At 39.0% G+C, this 25,817-nt stretch overlaps 1 protein-coding gene across 2 annotated transcripts in view; it reads left to right on the top strand.

Annotated features, from left to right (window-relative positions):
* VAV1 (vav guanine nucleotide exchange factor 1) overlaps window positions 1-25,474 on the top strand; it is a 93,478-nt gene extending 68,004 nt beyond the window's left edge. For both annotated transcript variants that reach the window (XM_075195255.1, XM_075195256.1), the window contains exons 15-27: window positions 2,126-2,235; window positions 2,415-2,516; window positions 2,613-2,704; window positions 3,576-3,601; window positions 3,924-3,963; window positions 11,577-11,713; window positions 12,575-12,640; window positions 16,508-16,539; window positions 17,336-17,452; window positions 17,598-17,685; window positions 21,721-21,832; window positions 23,986-24,137; window positions 24,801-25,474. In XM_075195255.1, the coding sequence (XP_075051356.1) occupies window positions 2,126-2,235; window positions 2,415-2,516; window positions 2,613-2,704; window positions 3,576-3,601; window positions 3,924-3,963; window positions 11,577-11,713; window positions 12,575-12,640; window positions 16,508-16,539; window positions 17,336-17,452; window positions 17,598-17,685; window positions 21,721-21,832; window positions 23,986-24,137; window positions 24,801-24,854 (1,128 nt within the window). In that variant the 3' untranslated portion in view covers window positions 24,855-25,474. The remainder of the gene's footprint in view (window positions 1-2,125; window positions 2,236-2,414; window positions 2,517-2,612; window positions 2,705-3,575; window positions 3,602-3,923; window positions 3,964-11,576; window positions 11,714-12,574; window positions 12,641-16,507; window positions 16,540-17,335; window positions 17,453-17,597; window positions 17,686-21,720; window positions 21,833-23,985; window positions 24,138-24,800) is intronic.
* The last annotated feature ends 343 nt before the right edge of the window (window positions 25,475-25,817 follow it).

Here is a 25,817-nt window from a genome sequence, read left to right on the forward strand (position 1 = left end):
ACAACATCATAAATTTAAATATGCATGCCCGCAAACACGTCACTGTGGGAGAAAGTATCTGAAGAATTGTTGGACTGATGGTTGTGAGTGCGTACACACTGTAGAATTGTTCCATCGTATATAGTGATTTTTAGTCTGTTTCTAAAATCAAATCAAGCGTTATGATGTCCTTTGGTACGATAAAACATGATTGTGGGAGTGTACACACTAATGCGATATCAAACTTAACAGTCATTTATCGTGTGATTGGCACGATAATCAGGTGAAAACCTGTAGTGTATACACAGCTTTACTATTTTCATTGTAATGCATAGCCTTATCTACAGCACAATGTGTAAGATGGTAAAATAATAAGATTGTATTTTTATAGTCAATTTTCATAGTTTTAATTTATCCAATACATTCAGAGAGTTAGACTGCTACTACTGTTACTACTATTGCTATGTCACTGCCTCTGGCTCTTCCCAGAGAGTCCTAATTTCAAGGTGCATTCCCACTTCAAAGACTTTGGAAACACCCCTACAGAATCAAATTCTGCCTAGTGGGTATCTGGATAATCTGTCCAGCCAAATTCCACTTTAGGATTACCTCATTTATTTAATCTTATATTTTTATCACTTAAAATACTGCCTTTTACAAGAAATTTACCATGACAGTCAGAGGATTTTTTTTGGCATTTTTGTGTGTTTCAACAATTATTTATTTTCATTACATCGGTCTAAGTGCTCCTAGAAATTCACTTTCCAGCAAAGATACAACTATAAGGTTCAAGATGTGATACATGGCACTTCCTAAGTGTGGTCATGTGGATAGCTGCCACTTGGAAATCCCTCTAAAAGATAGATGAGGGATACCCAATGGGGCAGGGCGTCATCACAACAATGATAAGTATAATATATGCTGGTAGACTCTTGTACCACAGATCCTTTTCACCAGAATCTATTTTACCTCATCTAAGGTGCAAACAGTCCCTCATTAAACTCTAAAAATTATGATGGGTCTTCTGCGTCTCTGACCAGCTGCTTTCTAGTCTCTTTTAGGGAGGAAAAGTCTGTATGCCTACCTAAATGTGTCTCCCCGCCGGATAATGTCAATAATTCCCCTCTGTAAAATATTTTTTTTCCCACTTGAATGTAACAAGACATTCAGTTATCATGAAGCACCCTCAGTTCCACCAACTTGCACCCTCTACAGATGCAACCATCTTGATCCGCAAATCATTGTTCCTACCCATGAAAACGGGTGCATTTTGTGAAAAAGTAGGCACATTACATCACAAAAGATCAGATACTGCACTTTTATACGTTCATATATTAGCCCTATTCACTCCTATAGTCTTGTGAGGCAGGAGACAAAGATTAAGTTACAGTGTTATATTGCACCAGTATTAGCCGGACTCTTCTCTATATATATATATATATATATATATATATATATATATATATATACTTACATTTGTCATTTGTTTTCAAATACTTGCATGTTTACTACATAACTGTGCTCTCACTGTATTACTTGTATTACCTTTATTAATAATAATAATAATAATAATAATAATAATAATCATAAAAGTAATTATCCCTGAGTAAACAGAGATTGGTAACTAAGGGGATAGCGAACAAAAGAACATACATGGAATAAAAACAATCCCCTTTACACACACAACATTTGTAAAAAATTCTACTTCATGTCATGTAAAGAAAGCACTATAGGTTTGTATACCTATTTTTTACATTAAACCATGTGTTAGAGGGCTGTCAATGTTTGCCCAGTTTTGCAAAGCCGTAACTTAAATTTTAGTGCCAAAAATGTCTCCCCACTAGCCCTCAATTTTAACCAAATACTTAAAATATTCATAAACTCCCCTTCAGTGTTGCGCCCTGGGCGGTTGCCCCTAATCCACAGCCCTAGTTACGGCCCTGCTGTTTTGGCTAGCAGAAGTATGTGACCAGTGGCAGCTCTCAATGCATTTATTTAATAGCAGCAACATCAGCAGCAATAGAAGCCCAGCCCTTCTCGCAGTGCCAGCCCTCACCTATAAAAACAATAGTGGCCCAGTGGTGCTCTCCTGACGACAGCTGTCCATTAAACCATACTTATCCCTGCTTATCATTTTGTCTTTCAGTGGTCACACATGTTCTTTCTGATTGATACTTTTGGATCTCAAGGATTTGAACTTTTCTTCAAGACAAGAGATCTGAAGAAGAAATGGATTGAACAGTTTGAAATGGCTATGTGAGTAACCGACATAGGCAACTACATAACACAAAGCAGTATACAGATTATACACTCTGCATGCTATTGCATAGTCCTGTAACATATGTGCAGTGCATCATTTCCTACAAGTAGAACATACATGATCATATTTCATCTAGGAAAATTAATTGCTTATATTTATTTTGCTTTCTCTGCAGTTCAAATATCTACCCAGAAGATGCTCATGCAAATGGCCATGATTTCCAAATGTATTCATATGAAGACACTGCCACATGCACTGCCTGCCAAATGCTGCTAAGGTACAGAACCTGTGACATATGTGGTTGTAATCAGACTGCTCCACTCTGGTCCTAGTGTCATGCCCCAATCTTACATATTCTTGTCTGGCTTCTTAGGGGCACGTTCTTCCAGGGTTACAAATGTTGCAATTGCAGAGCTCCTGCTCACAAGGAGTGCTTGGGACGAGTGGCCTGCTGTGGGAGGCAAGGTGAGAAGACAAATCAGAAAGACATCTACACACTGGGAGATGCATCACGGGGTAGTTTTACTAAAGCTTCTAAAAGGGAATGTGGATGGGTTGTTCAGAGTATCATTGCACATTACAAGCATACTTGCCAACTCTCTAAAGTTGGCTTCCGGGAGCCTGCCGGGGGTGGTGGGCGTCATTTTACAGCAGGGGGCGGGGCCAAACACATCGATTCCCGGTAAATCGCAGCGTTTTGGAGCTAATTCTGCCCACTTCACTAGCCCACTTCACTAGGAAGTGGGCAGATCTGGGAGTTTGCCACACTCTCCCGGGAGTCCGTGAGACTCACGCAAAATGCGGGAGTCTCCTGGACATTATGGGAGAGTTGGCAAGTATGATTACAAGGCATGTTATGGGATAATATGTGAGCTACATATTAATTACATTTTTGTTGCCTTGGGTTATACATATATATATATATATATATTTATTTATTTATTTTTTACTTTTTTTTTTTTTAAATATGTTTTCATAATAATGTGTGAATTTACACAGATGTGCCCAGTGGTCCAAGTGCGGGTGTATATGGTGGTATGCCTTACCGCCACTTCACCTACTGTCTTCATTGTAAAACTATCAAATTCCATTCACTTGCATTTCCATTACTTTTTTCATACTTCCACTTTGACCACTGGATGTGTCACAAAATAATTGTCATATAGCTGGCATGTCAGCACATCAAACGGTTGATGAGTACTGATGTAAAGTACATATGTTTTAGTTGGCAAATATTTTGACATCGTGAAAGCTTTGAACATTTGGTTAATACTTCTGACATATTTGGATAACATTTGCTAAATTAATCTATTTGATTTATTCTTTCTTTCTGCAGATAGTGGCTCCTCTACTGTGAAAAAGGTATATAAAATGCGTACGTGTAGAATGCCTTGAAAAAGAGTATATAAAGTTCTTTGATGGAGAACATGTAAAGGAAGTCAAAAGTAAAAAAGGCAAAGAATGAGGAAGTGATAACAAGAGTTAAAGGGGAAATCCAGCTAGGGGAAATACAGGAGTAGCTGCATTGTTACCGGCAGTGTGGAGGAAATTGGCAAGGAATGTATCGGTGAGAGGTTGGAGCCAGGAAAGTGAAGGGAGAAAAAAATATGGCTGGGGTAAATGTGCTGAATGCATGTCAAATGTAAACCAGCAGTAATGGCTGATAATATGTCATTTTCTGCAGAGACCAGGTCGTGGAACACAGACTAAAAGGCCAGAGGCAGGTATGTGTGTCCTATGAAACATGTTTCGGAATCTACTGGCAATAGAATGCAAATAGTTTAAAAGTAAAAGAAAAAAAAAAGGAATGTTTAATTTATGAATTCATTAAAAAAATGTTGAAATACTCCCTGCTTATTGGAAGATACTTATTGTCTTCTAAGTGGTGCTCTCAGTCTTCTTCTTGCATGTCCCAATGAGTCTTGTGCTTATGCAATCTGAGGTCCTAATGTGGTGCGTGTCCCTGGATAAATCCAGGCAATTGTCTTTGGATTTACTGTTACTGTCTTCACGTTGATCTTGACCACTGTTTCTTGCAGTATTAAAGGTTTCACCTATGCGCTTAGGTAGTACGGAAGTGTTGTATACACTGCAAACATGTTAATCCTCTGCTTAGTATATTTAGCAAAAAGTTATACTAAGCTATTTGTTGCCATGGAGCGTGGTACCGCAGGCACCATTGGACGAGTGATCTTGCATGTAGATACGAATGGAACCGGTGATATGCAAAATTACCCTGAGTAGAGGGCATGGGGAGCGAGCCAGAGGATCAAGCCCCTTGAGTAACACACTGTTTCTCAGAGTATACCATTGTATTATTTAAAGTATGCTAATGTATTTTGTAAAACAATTGCTGAAACATTACCACCTCATAAACCCTATGAATGGTCTATTGATGTATTTACTGATACCAACCTGTTAGAGAAAAGGTCTATGAACACAAGAGCAATTAATGACTGTCCGGGACTGGGCTTGCTGGAGCCCGTAGTGCCACATACTACAGAGACATTTTATTAATATTTCACTTATTACCACAACCTCCAATTGCCACCAGGGAGGCTGGGATGAACCACAGCGCTATCACCACGGGGCTGGTTTTCACTAGGAGGAGGGGCTGCATATTTTTTTGTGGGTCTAATCTCCCTAGGGAAGTCAGTCTCATGATGACCTGGCTGGAACTGGTTTCCACAAATATATCAGGAAGGGGGGGGGGGCTTTTGCAGGGGGACCCCACTCTGTTTGTTAATCTATAGTAAACAGCTGCATCAAGATTCTCTTAAAGGGTATCTTAAAATGCTTGATGTGGCTGCATTATTACACAGTATTTTGAGCTACACATGCTTTAAGATATGTGCAACTCAAAATACACAGGTAAGAATTTGGCCTGAATTTTATATGTGCATTTGGGCAAATTTGCGTTAAACTCTAATTGAGGCCCATAGTTATAGCGGGTGTTCAGTATGGCTAACAAGTGGGCAATGGAAGGATGAGAGAGGTCAGATAAGTCAGGTCAAACACAACAGACAAACGGTAGAAAATTAGACAAAAGAGGCATTAATGTCTGCCAGGTGGCAAAAAATAATGGTCAGTAACCAGAAGCCATTAACTGCTTGGGCATGCTGGCTCTTCTAGAAATTCAAGTGCAAACATGCCTATAGCTGCAATGGGCTTCTAGAGCATGCTGGCACTTGTAGAACTATAGGCAGCAGCATTATCTGGCAGCCAGTGCCCGCTGGGCCAGTAGTGCCACATATTAAAGTAAAAAAAAACAAAACACACATTCTGATTTATAAAATATTTTAATATTGTTAAAGACTCATCCATGCTTGTTTCCATTTTTATTCCACGCTTAAACCCAAAGGGATTTTCATCCTCTGGTCTTCTATTCTTAGACGTCTTAATCTTCTTCTTTGTAATCCATATTCTTCTTATCTTCTTTCTCCTTTTAAAAAAAAAAATCTCTAACCAACGTGCTCCTAGAGGAGCCGCAACAATTTGCTTTGATTGGCTAGAGCATGAAAAAGCCGCTCTGATTGGCTACTTGCGTATTGATCTAACGTAGGGTAACAGTGGACTTTATTGATACATTTTATGAATGAACTTTACAGTTTTGGGGTACAGTGGATTTTTAATTTCATCATTTAGTATTTTCAGTACTGCTTTATTTTACATTACTTACAACAAAGTGAGAGCACATTGGGCCTGTCTTTATTAAATTTTTGTGTCTTTGAATGTTTTTATAACATTAGATAGAATGCACCTAGAAATGTGCTTTCTCGTATAAAGTGACCCTAAAAGATACAAAAGCGTAGGCCAATATACCCGGTTTTCACAATATCTGAGGACATTTAAAATTCAAGTCCTTTTGTGGGGTTAAAATGCCCTGTGTCCCTGAATGCAACAAGGAATGCCCCCTATATATTCCCTTTTTGCCAATTTAGTCTCATTTAAAGCAGCAAACCCATTAAAAATTACATTTCTCCTTGGCTTTTTCTTCAGACTGGTATTAATGATTTATAATTCAGCAGCTTCCACAGTGGCGTGTGACTACCATGGCAACCACAGTCTCGTAGCACATGATGTGGTGAGCACAGTTTAGGCAGTGCACCTCCTTCTTAGCCCTGGCTAGCTCCTGGCGTGGATGTACATGACCAGAGGGTCCCCGCACATGCAGGTTATTTTTATAAAGCTTCTGTGAAGATGTTGGGACACAGGTGATGTGACTGGATGATGCAGTGCAATCAGATGTCTCAATTGTTTGGGCACCAGACCATCTCTATATTGCAAAATAAACTCTTTACAGTCCTTCTTCACTTCAGTACATTCGTAAATGGTTGCAGTAACAAAGTAAATATGCAGAGTTCCAATATACAACACTGTCTACTTCTGCACAGTGCTTAACGGCTACATGGACAGAATATTAATGGGGTAATCACATTTAAAACGGTGGCTTTTTAGCTCACATTTCTCTCACAGCAGCATTCACTCACCCCTCCTCTATGGGCATAATATTTCTCACCCCTCCTCTGCGGGGTAATATCTTTCACCCCTCCTCTGCGGTGGTAATAACATTTACCCCTTCTCTGCTGGAGTAATATAACTCACCCCTCCTCTGTGGGGGTAATAACATTCACCCCTCCTCTACAGCGGTAATATCTCTGACAACTCCTGTGCGGGTGTAATAGTTTTCACCCCTCTTCTGAAGTGGTATAGCCCGACAAAAAAAAAGATTATTTTTAATTGCTAAGGATATTTGAACGAATTTAGGGTATTTTATGGTTGCTGAATTCAAAATAAAAGGTTTTTTTTCGAATTGGCTCTAGTTCTTAAAATAATGGATGTCCTCAATTAATAGGGAACTTGGCAATAACGCGTGCATATGAGAATCTATCAGAACATCCTAAAATGTTAGACATGCAAATATTCTAGGTGTTAATTTCTAGATCATTCTACAATATTTCCCCTCTGTGTATAAGTGATCGGTCACCCAACCTAACTTCTTACTTGGGCAGCAAAGTCATCATCATCATCATCATCACCATTTATTTATATAGGGCCACTAATTCCACAGCGCTGTACAGAGAACTCACTCACATAAGTCCCTGCCCCATTGGGGCTTACAGTCTAAATTCCTTAACACACACAGACAGACACACACACGCAGACTAGGATCAATTTTGATAGCAGCTAATTAACCTACCAGTATGTTTTTGGAATGTGGGAGGAAACTGGAGCACCCAGAGGAAACCCACGCAAAAACGGGGAGAACATACAAACTCCTCACAGATAAGGCCATGGTCAGGAATTGAACTCATGACCCCAGTGTTGTGAGTCAGAAGTGCTAACCACTTAGCCACCGTGCTGCCCAGTCGATATACAAAGTACTCTTGTTTCCATCTGCTTGTGCGATAGTAGGGCAAAGCAAGATCATTGGAAAAAAGAGACATGGCCTTCAAGAGAAAATATGACTGTAGGTGCAGCGAACATCATTAGCAAGCCATTAGTTCACATGGAAAAAACTCAGTCTCCCACCATTACATATCAAACTGGGACTAATGAAACAGTTTGCTAAGACCTTGGACAAAGATGGTGATTGCTTAAAAAATATATTTGTAGATCATTTCCTGGACTAAGTGTGGAAAAACTAATAGCTGGAATCTTTGATGGTCCTCAAACTTATCAAGGTTACTAATTTCAAAATATTTATGAATGGTGTTAAAGCTTCTGCCTGTTGCAGAACTGGTACAAAACTAAGGATGAGCGGGCTCGGATTTGCTAAATACGAAAAGCCCCGAACAGTGCGGATCCGAGCCCGATCCGAGCACTGTTCGGGTATTCCCAGCGGACTCCAAACTCAAAACAAGGCGTTTCGTCATAATCCCGCCGTCGGATCTTGCGAGATTCGGATTCTTTATATTCCCCGCTTGCTGCCGCCATCTTCACTCGGGCATTGATCAGGGAAGAGGGAGGGTGTGTTAGGCTAGGTGTCCTCTGTCCTGGTCATTCCGGTGGTTCTGTCCTCGTCAGTCCAGTGGTGGTGTCCTGTGCTCTGTCCTGCTCAGTCCAGTGGTGCTGTCCTGTACTCTGTCCTGCTCAGTCCAGTGGTGGTGTCCTGTGCTTTGTCCTGCTCAGTCCAGTGGTGGTGCTGCCATTATTCCAGTGGTGCTGTCCTGTGTCCAAGTACAGTGGTACTGCTAAAGAAGTTCACTGATCCTGCAGTATAAATCCATTGGTACTGCAATATAATAACTACGTTCACTGATCCTGCAGTATAAGACTATAAGTCCATTGGTACTGCAATATAATAACTACGTTCACTGATCCTGCAGTATAAGTCCATTGGTACTGCAATATAATTACTACATTCACTGATCCTGCAGTATAAGACTATAAGTCCATTGGTACTGCAATATAATAGCTACGTTCACTGATCCTGCAGTATAAGACTATAAGTCCATTAGTACTGCAATATAATAACTACGTTCACTGATCCTGCAGTATAAGTCCATTGGTACTGCAATATAATAACTACGTTCACTGATCCTGCAGTATAAGACTATAAGTCCATTGGTACTGCAATATAATAACTACGTTCACTGATCCTGCAGTATAAGTCCATTGGTACTGCTGTATAACTCCAGTCCAGTGGTACTCTCCTGTGCCGCATATAATTTTTAAAGGCTTTGACGAGTGTGTGTGGTGTAGGGGTACGCTCTCTTGTGCTACATATAATGGAGAACCAAAATTTGGAGGATAAAGTAGGGAAAGATCAAGAACCACTTCCTCCTAACAATATTGTGAGGTTTTCAGAATAGACTGGAAATGAGTAAAAATGAATGTTATTGAGGTTAATAATAGCGTAGGAGTGAAAACAAACAAAAAAACAGGATTTTAGTAGTTTTTATGCTTTTTTTTAAAAAAAATCAGAACCCAAAACCTTGAGGGGGTGTTTTGGCAAAACCCATCAGAACCCAAAACCTTAAGGTAATCAGAACCCAAAACCCAAAACACCAAAAGTGGCCGGTGCACATCCCTATACAAAACATGCTCACAAACTTTACAAATTTGTGTACCAATGAGCATAAATGTACAATTTCTCCACAGCCACTTACACAGATTTTCAGATAATCTTGGTGATTTTAGTGAGGAACAAGGGGAGAGGTTGCATCAAGATATAAAGGTGATGGAGGAAATGTATCAAGGCACATGGGACAGACACATGATGCCAGAATATTGCTGAAGCCATCAAAGTGATTGTCCTGATAACCCACATAAAATTATGCAATTATGCATTAATTGTAATTATCCGAATCATGCTGTATGAAATGCCATTATCTAGTTCATGTGTTTGCTTTTGTATGATTTGCGACAATTTCAATGCGATTTGCAAGTAGGTTCTGCCTGACCATTACATTTTTTGCATTTTTATGTTTTTCAATGGGGTACCAATTATTTAAAAAATTAGAGTTAATCTAGGGAAGCCAGTGTTATATTCAGAATCCGCACCACAAAGTTACCCCAAAATCACTCTATTATGATTGGCAATAAAATGTGTGTTGACCGGTGTTATCTCTCAACCCTCCTCTGTGGGGCTAATACCACTCACTCCTGCTCTACGGGGGGTAATAACATTCACCCCTCCTCTGCGGGGGTAATATCTCGGACTTCTCCTCTGTATGCTGCCTCTCCTTTCTGTCATCCCGTCACTTTCTGAGGTAATCTATCCCTCAAATCTGTCCCATGTCACTAGTATTCTGTTGTGATGCTGTACTTTGGTCCCTCGAGGCAGCAGGCGATGACCAACTTCTCATATTACAAAGGGGGGTCCCAGGACCTCCTCCCCTCCATCCTGGGTCCCTGGCTCACACTCTCTATACAGATTCTCATTCCCCTATATTAGCCTTGTTGCTAAGCAACATTTCTGCTGTGTTTCCTCTGGGTCCTAGAGTCGGTCCACACATTTAGTCACTGGGAGGTGCAAATAACAACACCAGAGGGGGTGTTACACCACAAATTTAAATCTTGTTGTTTTATGTGGGTGCATAACTTGGTGTATTTGTGTACTTTGAATGTACTCGCCAAGAGACAGATCTTCTAAGCTCCTCCCATCAGAAAATGTTGCATCCACATCAGTGCCATAACTAGACATTTTAGTGCCCTGGGCGAGACAGGGCACCGGCGCCCGCCATCTAAGTGGGAGTGGCATTTGACAAGCGGGTGTGGCCAACCTAATGTGTGGGTGTGGCCAGCACTTTACTGAAAGAATTCTTATATATATATATATATATATATATATATACACACACACACACACACACACACACACACACACACACACACACACACACACACACACACTGGTGGGATTCCAATAAATTAACTGGCTCTCTGGCCTGATACCCATTTAAAGTATGCAAAAAATATATAGCGATAGGTATTCTATAGATATTTATGTAGAGGACAAAGTATATATTTATTTTACATAAACTGTAATGGGCATGAATTTAAGGGGGGGTTCACATATACTTACTCTCTCTCACTATATATTCTTTATATATTATATGTAAACTTGAATATCTGCACGTAAACAGTTATGATGAGAATACCTCTTGCTGTGGGAAACAAGAAAGATATAGTAACAAATAGGTATATAGAACACGGAAACCATCCAACTGATCCCATTGCCTCCGTTCACCAGCAATGTGACGTATGAAAGGTTTGTATAGGGCATAACATCCACACATGTACAATAAGTTATCACCATATACAAGTGCAATGAAATCTGTGTATCCATGTATTACATTGCGCACTGGATGGACAGTGGTCGGTATGATACAAAGATGCTATAATGACTTGAAGTAAAAGTGCAACTAAGTACATGTGAACGACATGCATTCTTATGAAATTGATCAACGGGTATTTAATATTATGTTTTATGACTTCTGCGATTAACTGGGAGCAGCCATGATGGCTGTCCCTCACAATATGCTGACAACAAAGTGAAATCTAATAAAAGCAAAAAGTAACCACGTAAAACGGTAACATAGAGAGAACAGATCACCCTCTACAGAATATCCAGCTAACACTTTTATCATCAGTTAAGAGAGAGAGAGAGAGAGAGAGAGACACTGCTGCGCCCCCTTGGCCTTGCGCCCTGGGCGACGGCACACATGCCACCATCCTAGCCTGTGAATCTGTATGCTTCCCATAGAAATGGCTGCAAGTGGCATTAGCACTGTGGGAAGCAATTCGGTATGGATCTAAAAGCAATTTAACATTGCTCATAGATGAACTAAACTAAACTTCAGTAATCATTATGTCACTTTATCTCTTTCAGGCCTTACCAAGATGGAGACCTGTCATGACTATGTGGGAATTCCTCCACCTCCTATCGCATTTGGTCCACCACTAAGGATGCAAAAAGGTGAAATCATAGAACTGACTAAAGCAGAAGCTGAGCAGAACTGGTGGGAGGTAAGTTGTCTGGTTTCTATTCTAATACATGGATCGTCCATTTGTATATTGCGCATATCATGTTTAAGTGTTGTGTTATTATATATACATCTGTGTTCTAAACTCACCCGAGGAAGCCAAAGTAACAGCACTGCCCTATGTGTGCTACCGCTACATAAATAAATGTTGATGATGATCTATCATTTCTAAATTCATATCTCACAAAAACATTCCCGTGTGTTCAAAAATGCACGGTGTTAGGGTATCCTTGTTCATGGTATATTTGCTTCTACATACAAACTTGCAGCTCAAAATATGTCCATCTCAAAACTAGTAGTTTTAGTACCAGACAGACGCCAGCCATTACAAGTGTGTACACTTATGCCCCATGATGGCATAAAGATAGCATAGTGATATGTCTTGATAGCTTTAGTAATAAATACTACAGTTGTGTTGCTCTCTTTGTACACGGTATAATAATAGGCATAATGGGATGTGCCCATATCTAATTATGTCGCTATTAAATGAACACGCTTTCCCACCCCTGGCTGCCCCTGTTCTGCGACTCCAGGCATACACAAAAGCCTACATACTGTATGAACGTATGCATACAATGTTTTGGTACGCATGCACAATATGGAAATGTGTATCTTAAGCAAAAAAACAACACAAAACAGATGTATGTCCAACTCTAAATAAGCCCCATAATATAAATGTATAGCTTGTTGGAATCTGTCTTTGCAATAATAATCATAGAAACTCCCTGCTAGTAGGTCATGTAATATAAAAGTATTTACTCTAATACAGTGCTCCCTCTACCTGTGATTGGTGAAGGAATGTTCTCACTTTCTGCATGTTGACAGAAAAGCCTTTCTCTTTTAGGGACGAAATACATCTTCAAATGAAATTGGTTTCTTCCCTTGCAGTCATGTGAAGCCTTATATATATGTAAGTGAAGAGAAATATTTTATGGCTGTGGAATGAATATTGTCTATTTAATTATACTATATGTGTATGTTTAGTTGCTTTATATGTATAAAGGTGTGCAGTTATTCCTCTCTTCCGTGTGTAGCATCTGTGCTTTCCAGACAAGAGTGAGAGGTAACAGAAAGTATACTCAAGTATATGAGCATAAATGTGTACTTACATGTACTGATAGTGATAAAATGTAACTTCTATCACTGTAGCCAAGGCTTTAAATAAATTTGCATTTAAATTAACCCTTTAATATTTTTCAGTACCATCACAACCCATTTTTATTGCCATCATATTCTATACTGTTGATTTTAATTTGAGTAAAGGATAAAAGTAAAGTAAAAAAACTAAACAAAGAGAAGCTCAGAGGACTGTCTGCAACCCAACCTAAAACACACTTATCACTCTTTTCATTTTCACTGAGCTACGTTCCTTTGTTTCTGTTTGTTTCGCAATTATTCTTTTTTTGTTCAGAGGTAAAGCATAGGTACTGTGCTCCTAGCACAAAGTAAAGCCAATGTCTGGGGTTTTTGCATTACGTTTTCCCATTAAAGCGGCACCATGTGAGATATCAATGTTAACCCCAGTGCCGCCATATGCAAGTAATGTAAAGGATCTAAAATAGGGAAAGGGAAATAACAAGATGATAATATAAAAAACCCTGAAATGGCTGTATTAAATCATTGCCATCAAATGTACCAGACACAAGGTAACAAAACAATTCATACAAATTACTTATTATGTTGCCAGGTACCCAGACTAATCTGGGCACCACATAACAAGCAAGCTATTTTTTTTCATTGGTGGATATCCATCAAATGTTGCTAATTAAATACGTCCTGCTCTTTACGACTTCCAAGAGGAGGCTCAAATATTATTATTATTATTATTATTATTATTATTATTATTATTATTATTATTATTATTATTATTATCATTTATTTGTTAGGCGCTACAAGGTTTCCGCAGCACCTTACATAGTACAAACAGTAGACCATACAGGGTGAAACATTACAGAACAGTAAACACAGAGTACCAATGCTTCAGAAACTCCGGGCAGACATATGGAGTAAATACGGAGCAGAAGAGTCGGTATGGAAACAGGAGAGGAGGGGGCCCTGCTCATGCGAACTTACATCCTAAGGGAAGGTGGACAAAACTTGCACAAAAGGGAGGCAGTGATGCGAGGGAGAAAAAGGGACCAGGGGAGAGGGGGAGAACTGCAGAGTAGATGAGGGGTTAAGTGGATGGTTGGAAGGCTTTCAGGAACAGGTGACTTTTGAGTGCCCGTTTGAAGGAGCACAGATTGGGAGCGAGACGGATGGAGCGAGGGAGGTCATTCCAGTGCTGGGGGGCAGCTCGGGAGAAGTCTTGGATTCTGGAGTGGGAAGTGGTAATTAGAGTGGAGGAGAGGCGACGGTCGTTTGCCAAGCGCAGGGAGCGGGCAGGAGTGTGGATGGCGAGGAGGTTAGAGATGTAGGGGGCAGTAGACTGAGAGAGAGTTTGTAAGTGCAAATACACTTGTATGATGTGTCACATTACTTGTGTGATTATTGTGAGAATATCTATCATGAAATCTGCAACATCACAGGCTGTAGACTGTTAATCAGAGCAAGCCACATTCCCAAACATTATTGATAAGTGGGGGGTCAATCCAAGTATGACAACAGGGAAACATAACTGGTCTAACAATAGAACACAGCTATATCTTTACATTGACTTGAAGAGAACTATGTTCTTAGCAAACAGAACCCAAAAATTACACGTCAATGTTCAAGAAATGAAAAAGTGAAGAAGGAGGGAAACATTATATAGGTCACTGGTGGAGAATATGATATTGGGAGCTGCATTTAAGCTTTTCAGAAAAGTTCAAGGTCATGTTTTGAGAATACGGCAGCAATATGATGTGTTTATCCAGACCAAATACTAGGTTAACCAATTGGCTAGTCAAGCTATAGAGAAGACACCGTTATCCAATAAACTTCTCATCACAGACTAATCTGTGGTGCGTGCTGTGTGGGGACACTCTGTTCACTAGGTGACATCTAAGTGACTAGGGACATGTTACCCCTGGCCTGCCTGTTGCTCATAACTGAAAATAGTAGTTAGAGGACAAGTTATTTGGAGTTGCAGAGAGATCAGAAGGAACATAGATGATGGAGCTTTGGGCTGAGAAGAGACACTCCTCTCTGCCTTATATAAAGAGCAGGGTTACACATTGTAAAATGTGTGTTATAGCAGGCATACAATAAATGGTGATTCTAGACACCTGGAGGATGATCTGACCTTGTGGCTCCTATTATTTCCCTCAAGTCAGCTTATTACTACTATTAAATTATATTGCTATTACCATTTTACCATTATCAACATGACAAGGCTACCAAGAGTAAGCACAGTATTTTAAAAGGGGGAATTCTAACGATATCTTTCAAGAAAATATTAATATTCTGCATATATACTTAGTCTGTAAATACAACAGACAATATATTGTATATAGCAAACATATAAACCCATCCTACTCTGTTAATGTCTACAGATCACGCTGCTCACTAAAAGGAGACAATGTACTATAAATGGCTGTACAACAGCTTTTCTTCATATTTTACATGGTAACCTGATCTGGGGAGAGGGGTACTGAGCACCTGTAATAAACAGCTGTGCTTACCTATTACTGTTAATGAAACAATGTTTTGCAATGCATTATGGCTTATTCAAGTCCTGTACCAAACAATGAAAATACAATGTATGCTTTCAATACATAAAACATGATAACACATATTTTTAATGTTAAAGAAATGAAAACGATTTAATGTAATAAATCATACTGTGATGTATGATTTGAATGCAAAGAGCAAATGGGCATTTCCATGTCAACACTGAGATAAAAAGAAAGCAAATAAATTACAAACATATTACAAAAATGATTTAAAGGGAAACTCTTCAAGCCTGAATTAACCCTTAAATGTTTAAAGCTGGTAACTCCATCTTGTTTCACATTTCAAAGGTGTAGCATTCGGAGCCCTTCTCTAATATCACCATAAACTCTGTTTATCAGCTGAAACTCTATTCTATTTACACTTCCCCATGTTTAAAATTCTTCGAGTTATTGTGCTGCCATACTTGAATACTATTTTCTTTATTTCTCTATACCTTGCTTTTGCACTTACAGGCCATAATTATATATATATTGCATGCTTTTTGTAGTAGTTGACAAGTGTTTCATATTATACGCCCTCAGAATATATATTAATTTTAATTTGGATGCTTAATAATTTGCAACTGCCACATACAGTATAATTGTTATGTTTATGGGATACTGGTATCTTCTCTAATCCCGGGAAAATGTCTTTACATTAGCATATCTCTTAAATGTTTTGCTCTTCCATATGTAGCAGCTGGTCTACAATTTATATATTTCACATAGAAATTAGAATTTGGCGGTAGAAAAGAATTTACTGTTCCATCTAGTCTGTCCCTTTTTTGTGTATTTGTGTTTTTTCGGTTTTGTTTAATAATACATTGGCCTCCCTCCAATATGTGTCATTATGCAAATGTTTGAATGTATTAGGTTTTAATTTCTTCTTACACAATTGTTTCATGTGCTGAAGTCAGATAAGTTATAGCTTATCACAACATGAACATTTATGCTCAGCCCAGCTACAATAACAGATTGACATCTACTGTCTGTGACTTTTTTCCTCTTCTTATCTAATAATACCCCAAATCACTAGGTTATGAATATCGCCACTAATTTTGCTTGTCTTTGTTTTAGTTAAGCTTATTTGTATTATAATGGCATCTGTACTGTGATATTGTCTCATTTAAACTTTTTATACACAGATGCCAATACCTGATCTATCATTATTTGCCTGGTGAGTAAGAACAATTTTTAAGAGGCGTAATATAATCATTTTGGGGAGTGCACAGTTTAAATACATCTGTATTACTTTGGATAATCCAGTATATCTGTGGCACCAGAAAGGTTGATTGCAACGTTGCAGTGCATGCTATATATAAAAGATAATGCATCCTACCCTCTACTATACATCGGAGACCACTACACAATACAGATACCAATCTTCGTCTGCTATTGTGATTTACAAACCTTCCCAATCAGTTAAAAATGTTCTCTAGGGGATGTGCCTGCTGAAGAGTGTAGATACAGCCACAACATTCTAACTGGTAACTACTATTTCCTCTAGCTTGCACACTGTTCTCCAAATAGCTCCAAGAGTCCACTGTACAAGCAGCAACCAGTTACCAATTAATTGCCAGGTGCGGCCTCTACACTGTTAAAGCAGGCTTGGGCCCTTCTCCTGGCAACATGCTCGGCCGCCACTTTACACGTCTGTAGAGAGACCATACACTGCAGCCTATGCTATACTGGTCTCTGCATTCTTTTTGCTGTTGCTAGTGAAAAGTAGGAATTAGTTTTATCCCCTGTCACCGGGTGCTCAGCCTGAGATAGGATGTTGTCTGTTCTAAAGGGCACATATTCAGATGTCAGTCTCATTCTGTTCACTCTATTTCCTTTAGTCATACAATGTATCAAAACAAGACTGTGGTGACCATGATGTAGAAATTTAGAAAACCTCCATCACTTTTGCAATGTCAAATTACCCTCTCCAATATCCAACATGACACACGCTTCCTTCCCTTCCTGCTCAGGTATGCTGGTCCAATGGAAAGAAAAGAAGCAGAGTTGTCCTTGTCTGCCCGATCTGATGGGACTTTCTTGGTCAGACAGAGAGTGAAAGACTCTGGAGAATTCGCAATCAGCCTCAAGTAATACCTCGGTTATATTTATTCACCAGAGCTGCATTTTCATTGTCAATGGATGCATGCTGTTATTAGTTGGCAAGCCTTTATAGTTTGTGGTTCTGTTGAGGATGGCTTGGGTTCCCTCTTAACTGGACTTTTATGTGCTTAGGTTTAACCAGGAGATAAAACACATGAAGGTGACTGCTCAGGATGGACTCTGGAGGCTAACAGAGAAGAAAGGCTTCAAAGGACTTACTGTAAGTAAATGTCTTTCAAATCTGGAACACCTACGTCATAACTATGGGCAGCCTCAGACTGTGGTGTGTATGGTCAACCAGTAAACACGGTTACAAAAGCCCACTGTAACAGTGGCAATATTTGTTATATTTAATATATTTTAAACTAATTTTATACCATAAATACACAAAATTGGCATTTGAACAACGAATCTATAAATTTTTCCCATTTATTTTCCTTGTATTCAACATGTTACTGAGGCCCACCACGTAACTTCACATCACTATATGAATAGACTCTCTTAGGGAGACTCCGCTTTCATGAAGACATAAATTTCAATTGTATGTCTCAGGATATTCTCCTCTCATCAGTCAATGATCGTGATTTAAAACTTCAGTGCGCCAGGAGTAACAGAATGATAGTCAAGCTCATTTTTTCTTTTTTTTTTAAAGCTTTTATTTATAAATGTTATCGCACAATAAACAGATATACGGCAATACCCCAAGAGGGCAAAACCAAGTTATATTTTGAATTGGAATCCAATGTATAAAGAACATGTCCACTTGGGGCAGTTACAAAACTTGAACAGGTAAAAGAATTTAGCAAAAATAAATCAATGAAGAACCTTAAAGAGATGCTGCGGAGTGTGGTGTTGTATACAGTAGTGAAGACAGGGGTAAGATGGGAAAGAGGAGAGGTAGGGCTACAAAATTTTAGCCCGATGGGGGGGGGGGGGGGGAGCAAGACTCTACTCAGCAGCCTATTAGGAACATTTTAAAGAAAAAAATGCCCTTCCCCCCAGCCCAGCCCACCCCTGATTCTTTTTTTTTTTTATAGATTTTATTTTTGCAAGGTCACATGCATAAAAGTTTACAACTGACAAGGTGTGTACACAAATTGTAAGAAAACACATAGGGTCTGCGACCAGCGTAGAAAATGGAACTCAACCTGTTACCCACATAGTTAAATATGAGGAGAAAGAGTGACCCAAAGTTTTGTACAGGGGGAAAGAAAGAAAAAATTAAGTAAGAAAAAGGGAGAGGGTAAAGTGGCTAGATCCAAAGTGAGAGATGAGAAAAGATCTGGAAGAGGAAGAAATAATAATACTGGGTTATGCAAAAGGTGGGTATGCCTGAACAAATGATAGCCACAGATCCCAGACCCTGGTGAAGGCTCTCGAGGAGTTGCGGATAATACTGGTCATATACTCCATCCTCTGGGTCACTCATTGAGTAACAAGATAGGCCTATAGTTTGCACAAAAATAATGGCCTTTCCCCGGTTTAGGAATAACAATTATGTTGGCAAAATCGAAGGAAGCCCCCTCGAGCACTTTGAAGAATTTAGTTAGACGAGAACCTCTGCAAACTTTTTATAGTACTGGGGGGTGAGGCCATCCGGACCGGGAGCCGAAGAAGACTTCGAGGACTTAACTGCCGCTAGAACCTCAGGCAAGGTGATGTCTGCATTCAACGAGGATTGCTGCGCTGTGGTGATTTTAGAAAGAGGTGTGGATGAAAGGTAATCAGTCAGGGTGGGAGCAAGGGGATCCTCGTGATGAGGAGGCGTATCAAGGTTGTAGAGAGAGGAATAAAACTCTCCGAATTCACTAACAATCGCTGATGGGTCATAAGTGATGTCGCCTGAGGGATACTGTCGTATTTTATCAATATGATTCAGGGCTAATTTTTTCCGGAGTTTTCCAGCCAGCACAGAGTCTGCTTTATCATAGTAACGCTGTTGAAGTTTCTGCATAGTGATCTGAAGAAGCAGGGCCAGGTCACTGTGGGGTTTGGTGCTGCGTGAGGAACGTGGCTAATTTAAGTTCCAAGGAGGAGACTTCCTCTGCTGCTTTTTTAGCCGCCGACTGACTAATCAGTTGATCCCATATAGTAGCTTTATGAGCCTCCCATACAATTCTTGGAGCCACATGAGGGGTAGAATTACCTAAATAGTAATTAGAGATGGAGGTCTTAATATCTAGACAGATGAATCTGTTAAGTAAAAGAGAGTTGTCTAGGCACCATCTACTACGTTGTGGGGGCGGTTTAAGGAGATCTAGAAGGAAGAATACGCCTGAATGGTCAGTCCAGGGGTTATGCCTGCTTGTGTCACATGATGGGTAAGTGTATGCGAAACATGTAACATATCTATGCATGTGTATAGTTGATGAGGGGCAGGAAAATGGGTATAATCCCTAGCATCCGCATTGCAGAACCTCCATGAGCCATATAGATGGTGATGTGAAAGCAGCAAGGACAAGCAGGTAGAATCTGGGGAGGGGGAAGCGCCCCACTGGGAGGAGGAGAGAGGAGACCTGTCTAGGACAGGATCAAAGGTTACATTAAAGTCACCACTAATGATGATATGACCCCGTGCCAACCGCTCAATGTGTTTAAAAATTTTGGTAAATAAATGTTTTTGTCTCTGGTTCGGACCATAGACTGAAATCAGAGTGACAGGGGCAGAACGAAGAGTGCCGCTCACCAGCAGAAAGCGGCCCTCCGGATCAACATGTGTCTTGGAATGAAGGAAAGGGACTTTACCATGAATCAAAATAGCAACGCCCCATTTCTTACAATCCGCCGAGGCAAGGATGACCTTAGAATTATTTTATTTTTTACCAGGGCAGACATTAAGGAGTCACACGAGACTCTAATAGGTCGCCCTTAATTCCAGCACTAATCTATCCTTTTTAATGTTCATGGAAATCCCTGTTACATCCCATGATGACATAATCATCAGCAGCAGCTATTTATATAGCGCCACTAATTCCGCAGCGCTGTACAGAGAACTCACTCACATCAGTCCCTGCCCCATTGGAGCTTACAGTCTAAGTTCCTTAACATACACACACAGAGACTATGGTCAATTTGAAACCAGCCAATTATCCTACTAGTATGTTTTGGAGTGTGGGAGGAAACCGAAGTACCCAGAGGAAACCCACGCAAACACGGGGAGAACATACAAACTCCACACAGAATCAAACTCATGACCCCAGTGCTGTGAGGCAGAAGTGCTAACCACTAAGCCACCGTGCTGCCCATAAATAATGTCTGCTTATAAATAATGTCAGCACTTTATAAGAAAAGATGATGATAATAATGATGGGGATATCCTTTTTCAAATGTCTATGTGAATAGTACTTCATCAATTAGTACATGATTTTCCCTTTGCATAATGATAACTCTGTATGGTTCTTGGTTTCACCACTGGACTCCACAGCTGTCATTAACTAATGATTGGGGTCTGAGGATAGAGACTATAGCGGCAGAGCGAGACTACTATTTTGACGTGTCACTTTTATACAGGAAATAATGGCCAATGAATAAATAAAGCAGGTGGGAGTGAACAAGTTATAAAGTTATCCATGCTGTAACTTACGGAGCCCAGTCATGTCTAATCTGGTCTGCCTACATGAGGGGAAAATAGGCAAAAGAAATTCAGCAGTGAAATGGTTAATGGGCAGTCCAAAAATGTCTAACTGGGTTACTGCAATAATAAGTAGATAACATATTAACATTAAATGAGGCACAAGCTAGCCTCTATAGGTACTATAATAATTTAATGTTCAAATATGAGAACTTTGACCTATATGAAATCTCATCTATGCTGATTTGGATTAAAAATAATTGACAACTCAAAATGGCAATTCAAATACATTTCTTAATACGTTTTAAATTATTTTATTAATAATCACTTGAGCGAATATGTAAAGATATTGAACCAATTTTTATAAATCTATATTATTAATAATAATCAATTAATATATAAAATTTATAAATATATAAATCTAATCAGAACAAGAGCAGTACTGTGCAATGTATTATCACTTACAATCATGACAAACAAAGCCATAATCGCTATAAGGACAAGCTTCTAGTTTCGCAGTCTTGACTACTAGAATGGCCTTACTCAACAAAGATATAATATATAACTCACCTATGTTTATTAGTCATTTTTATAAAAGAAAGTTGGTACTGGGAACTGTAAGCTTTGTATGTTTATATTTATAGAGACAGATGTCTTGACTGATATGTATCATGTTTCCACCAGGAATTAGTTGGCTTTTACCAATATAACTCATTAAAAGATTGCTTCAAACTTTTGGACACAACGCTACAGTTTCCTTTCAAAGAGCCAGAGAAGAAAGAAAACCCCAGGCCAGGTAAATATGGAGATAATATGTGGTGATATAGGACCTGAGTCATTAAGGAAATTAAGGCAAAAAAACATGAGTAAGTTTTCTCCTGAACAAAACCATGTTACAATACAAAGGGTGCAAATTAGTTTATTATTTTGCACATAAGGAAAATACTGGCTGTTTTTTCACATAGCACACATAGCACACAAATACTTGATAGGTTTATTTTTACACTGAAATTTAAAGTTGTTCTTCTGACATGCATTAACCCAACTATAAATCTGCCATCACATTTTACATTTACCTCCCCTTCCAAAACAACTTGGTTTTGCCAAGGTTCAAAGTTACTAAATTTTTTTGCTTTACTTTCCTTAATGAATCAGGCCCATAATCATTATTTATGGGAAATAATTGGTTAAGGACAGGTACAGCATGTTACTGAGATTGAATTTTTACATTAAGGGGCATATTCAATTCCGATCCCGATTCGCGGGATTGCGCCGGAACGGCCGCGAACGTAATCCGCGGTACCGCAATAACGTGGATTTTCGTTCGCAGCCCGTAGGGCTGCGTACGAAAATCCGCGTTATTTTGCGATATCGTATTACCGGCAGTTGTGCGCATTTTCCGCGGTAACGCCCGCGAATCGGATCGGAATTGAATATGCCCCTAAGTGTCTTATGATAAACTTCCAGTAAAGGGGAAGTGTGCAGCTACTGTCTGCCCACCTGGCATAGGTCACCAGCCTGTTATCTAATTATGCTCAGGTTTAGAAGATCACTGAGCATGGCTTGCTAAAGCACCTATTTCTGTATCTACGGTCCAGGCAACATGACAATACAATATATTACATGTTCTCTAGGATCCTTCTCAAAAAGAGAATATCCTAGAATAGTGATATAACATTTCCAGACATTTTAAAGCCATGACATTTTTATTTTTTTTTCCTGTTTTTGTTTACCAGAAAACAATTACATTTTGGGGGAAAAATAAAACATTAAATACATAATTAATTACAATGCTTTCCAAAATATTTTTTTTATTTTATTTTACAAATAAAGCTGTAAGTTGCTCAAAAAACATTATCAACACTAAAAATTAAATAAGAGTTATTATGTAAATAATAAAAAGTGTGGTAATGTAATTAAATCATAGCCACATCATAAAACACTGTCTCATTACTATCAGCAGTTTCTGTTTCTTAATTTTCACCAGTATCAACACTATCATCACTAACACTTTTTCCTTAGGGACAGATTCTATTCTTAAAATATCCAAACGAGGTGTCGACTGAACGGCTGCGAGATACCTTGCACAGATTTTTTTGTTTACAGAAGTAACGCTCATTTTTGAATGTGTTTCACAGAGGTGCAAATGGGGAAAATGGTGAATAACCATAATGGCCCCTGGGGAACAAGGCCAGGGGCAGGCTGGGCTGGGGGGGCAGGAGGGCATCTGCCCCCCCAGGCTGGTCCCATAGTGGACTACCTTGGGCTGGGTCACTGGGCCACCTGCATTTTTTTTCCTTTAAAATAGACTGCTAAGTCAAGTCTTGCCCCCCCGGGCTAAAGTTTACCAGCCCTCCCCTGAACAAGGCATGCCCCAACATGGAGTTGTGTCATCCATTTATAGTGTGACCATGCCCCTTTCTCATTGTGATTTTATAAAATATAAAAGTTGTGAGGTATGGGAAAGGGATCGCAAGATGATAATCGAGGAAATACAAGATACCAAGCATACCATTTTATAAGTAAAAGGACATTGTCCAAAAGAAAGCAAATAAATAGTACAATAAACTTATTTTTGTTGTTTTTTTATGATACATGATGTTGATGTATTGTTGGGGGTGTCAATAGGAGGAAGTGATGTACCAAAATTTGCATGTTGATTTGAATTATTAATACATTTTGCAAGTGCTGCAGATAGCAAACATTTGGTTAAAAGTTAGAGCTTGCCATAAAGAACAGTGGTCTTGTTTTAATAAAGTGAAAAAGCCACATAGTGTCTACTTTTATATGATACTTCTTAATACATCTTAGCCGCCATTGTGATTAAATGAGATCTTACGATTAGCTACCATTATAGTCATTTTTATGCAGTTAAAATATGTTTATGGCTGAGTGTTCTATGTGTTAATTGAATCTAATACATACAATTTTTATACTCTGCTATGAAAGATAACAGGCTGAAGTATTTTGGGTCAGCCCGAGCACGTTATGATTTCTGTGCAAGAGATAGAACTGAACTGAGTTTGAAGGAAGGAGACGTCATCAGGATCCTGAACAAGAAAGGACACCAGGGGTGGTGGAAAGGAGAAGTTTATGGCAAGGTAAGGGGGAAAAGCGGAAGAGGAAATAACTGATTAACCAAAATTATAGTGGGTGGTACTGGAAGATAATAAAAACAGACCTATATTATGTTATAAAGTTTCAAGATCACAGGAAACAAAGGTAAAAGATGCAAATGTAGCTAAGTGACCAAGCAACAGATGATTGGAAAATGTTTTTTATTTCTTGAAATCAGTGTAAGGATTGCACTCACAGTTCTTAATAGGAAAAGGGGATCTTGCTAGTTTCATTTTACTGACAAACTGTCCTAACTGACATACGTAAGAACTTACGGCGGCAGTGGGGACTAGAGGAGTCCAGGACAAATGCAGATGAATCTGGGACTGAAATAATACTGCAGTATGTCCGTCCCTGTGTCCCAGGTCTTCCTGTATCTGTTCTGCTTCCCACGGCACAATTTTTTTATGCCCAAGGGCTTTAGAGCTTATTTTACTCTTATCTGTGCCCTGCCAGACTAGATCTCACTTAACTCAAAGCTCTACATATTTCATATCCATATCAGGATAACTATCAGTGACCTGGAGGACTACACAGTAGCTTCTACTAAAAAATGCAATCTCCCACGTCTATCTTACATGAACATAATATGCTTTTATTTCATGTATATTGAAGTAGGTAATATGTTGTCTTTTTTTTCTTAACAGATTGGGTGGTTTCCCTCAAATTATGTTGAAGATGACTTTTCTGAGTACTGTTGAGTGACTAAATCCTTGGACTGATAATGAGCACTCAGTCCCAACACAGAGAATGCTGAATTTAAAGACTCACTGTATCGCTACATGCAAAAACAACATCTGCATGAAGTGTTATTGAAGGCAATTTTAGGATTACCAAGCAGCCTTCTTCATGTTGTTCCTAAGCTAAAGTCTTTGATAGACTTCCAGGCACATCTTCAAGAGAATTGGTTTCACACCAGTGCCTCATAAAATACTTTAATTTGTTTTAGTAATAAACTGACTCTTTTTTTTTTTTTAGGTTACATGCTACATCCTCATAGGTATATATAATTCAAAGACCATGCACACCTTATAACTGCATAGGCACAATGTAAATTATTGGTGTTGGTGCAGAATTGAACCCCCAACTGGGTTCACGTATAGTATCAAAAGAAAGATATCATGGACTGCACATATATAGTGTTACAAACAACTCCCAAAGTAGCATTGTTTATTCAGGAAAATTAGGGTGCACTTTGATCAGGGCGTGGACCCTTCTTTGGGTGCTGATAATTAACAGTGATACGTGCATATTTAAATGGCATTGTGATGACCTAAATAATGAATTAATTGACATAATAAATGTTGCTACAAAAACATAAGTGAGTGCGTGAATTCAATGTGATCATGAAAATTGCATATTAAAACACAGTTATTGTCTTACAAGTACATAACAATGCCATGGGGCAGTAACATACAATTATTAAGAAATTCCTACATATAAACAAATTGCCTAGTGTGGTGGCTAGTTCCACAAATGATAAGCAGCAGTAGGGTAGGCATCATGAAATGGTTATGGTTGTATTTCTCTGCGGATAACACAGTGACATTACTAAGAAATCATCAAACAACTTTATTTAATGAACATTCATTTAATTGAAATGTAACCATTATTGCATAGTTCAACTCGTCTAAAAGTTGGGTTATTCCTGTTTATGTGATTGT

This window comes from Mixophyes fleayi, chromosome 2 (genome assembly GCF_038048845.1).
Source record: "Mixophyes fleayi isolate aMixFle1 chromosome 2, aMixFle1.hap1, whole genome shotgun sequence".
NCBI classification, from domain to species: Eukaryota; Metazoa; Chordata; class Amphibia; order Anura; family Limnodynastidae; genus Mixophyes; species Mixophyes fleayi.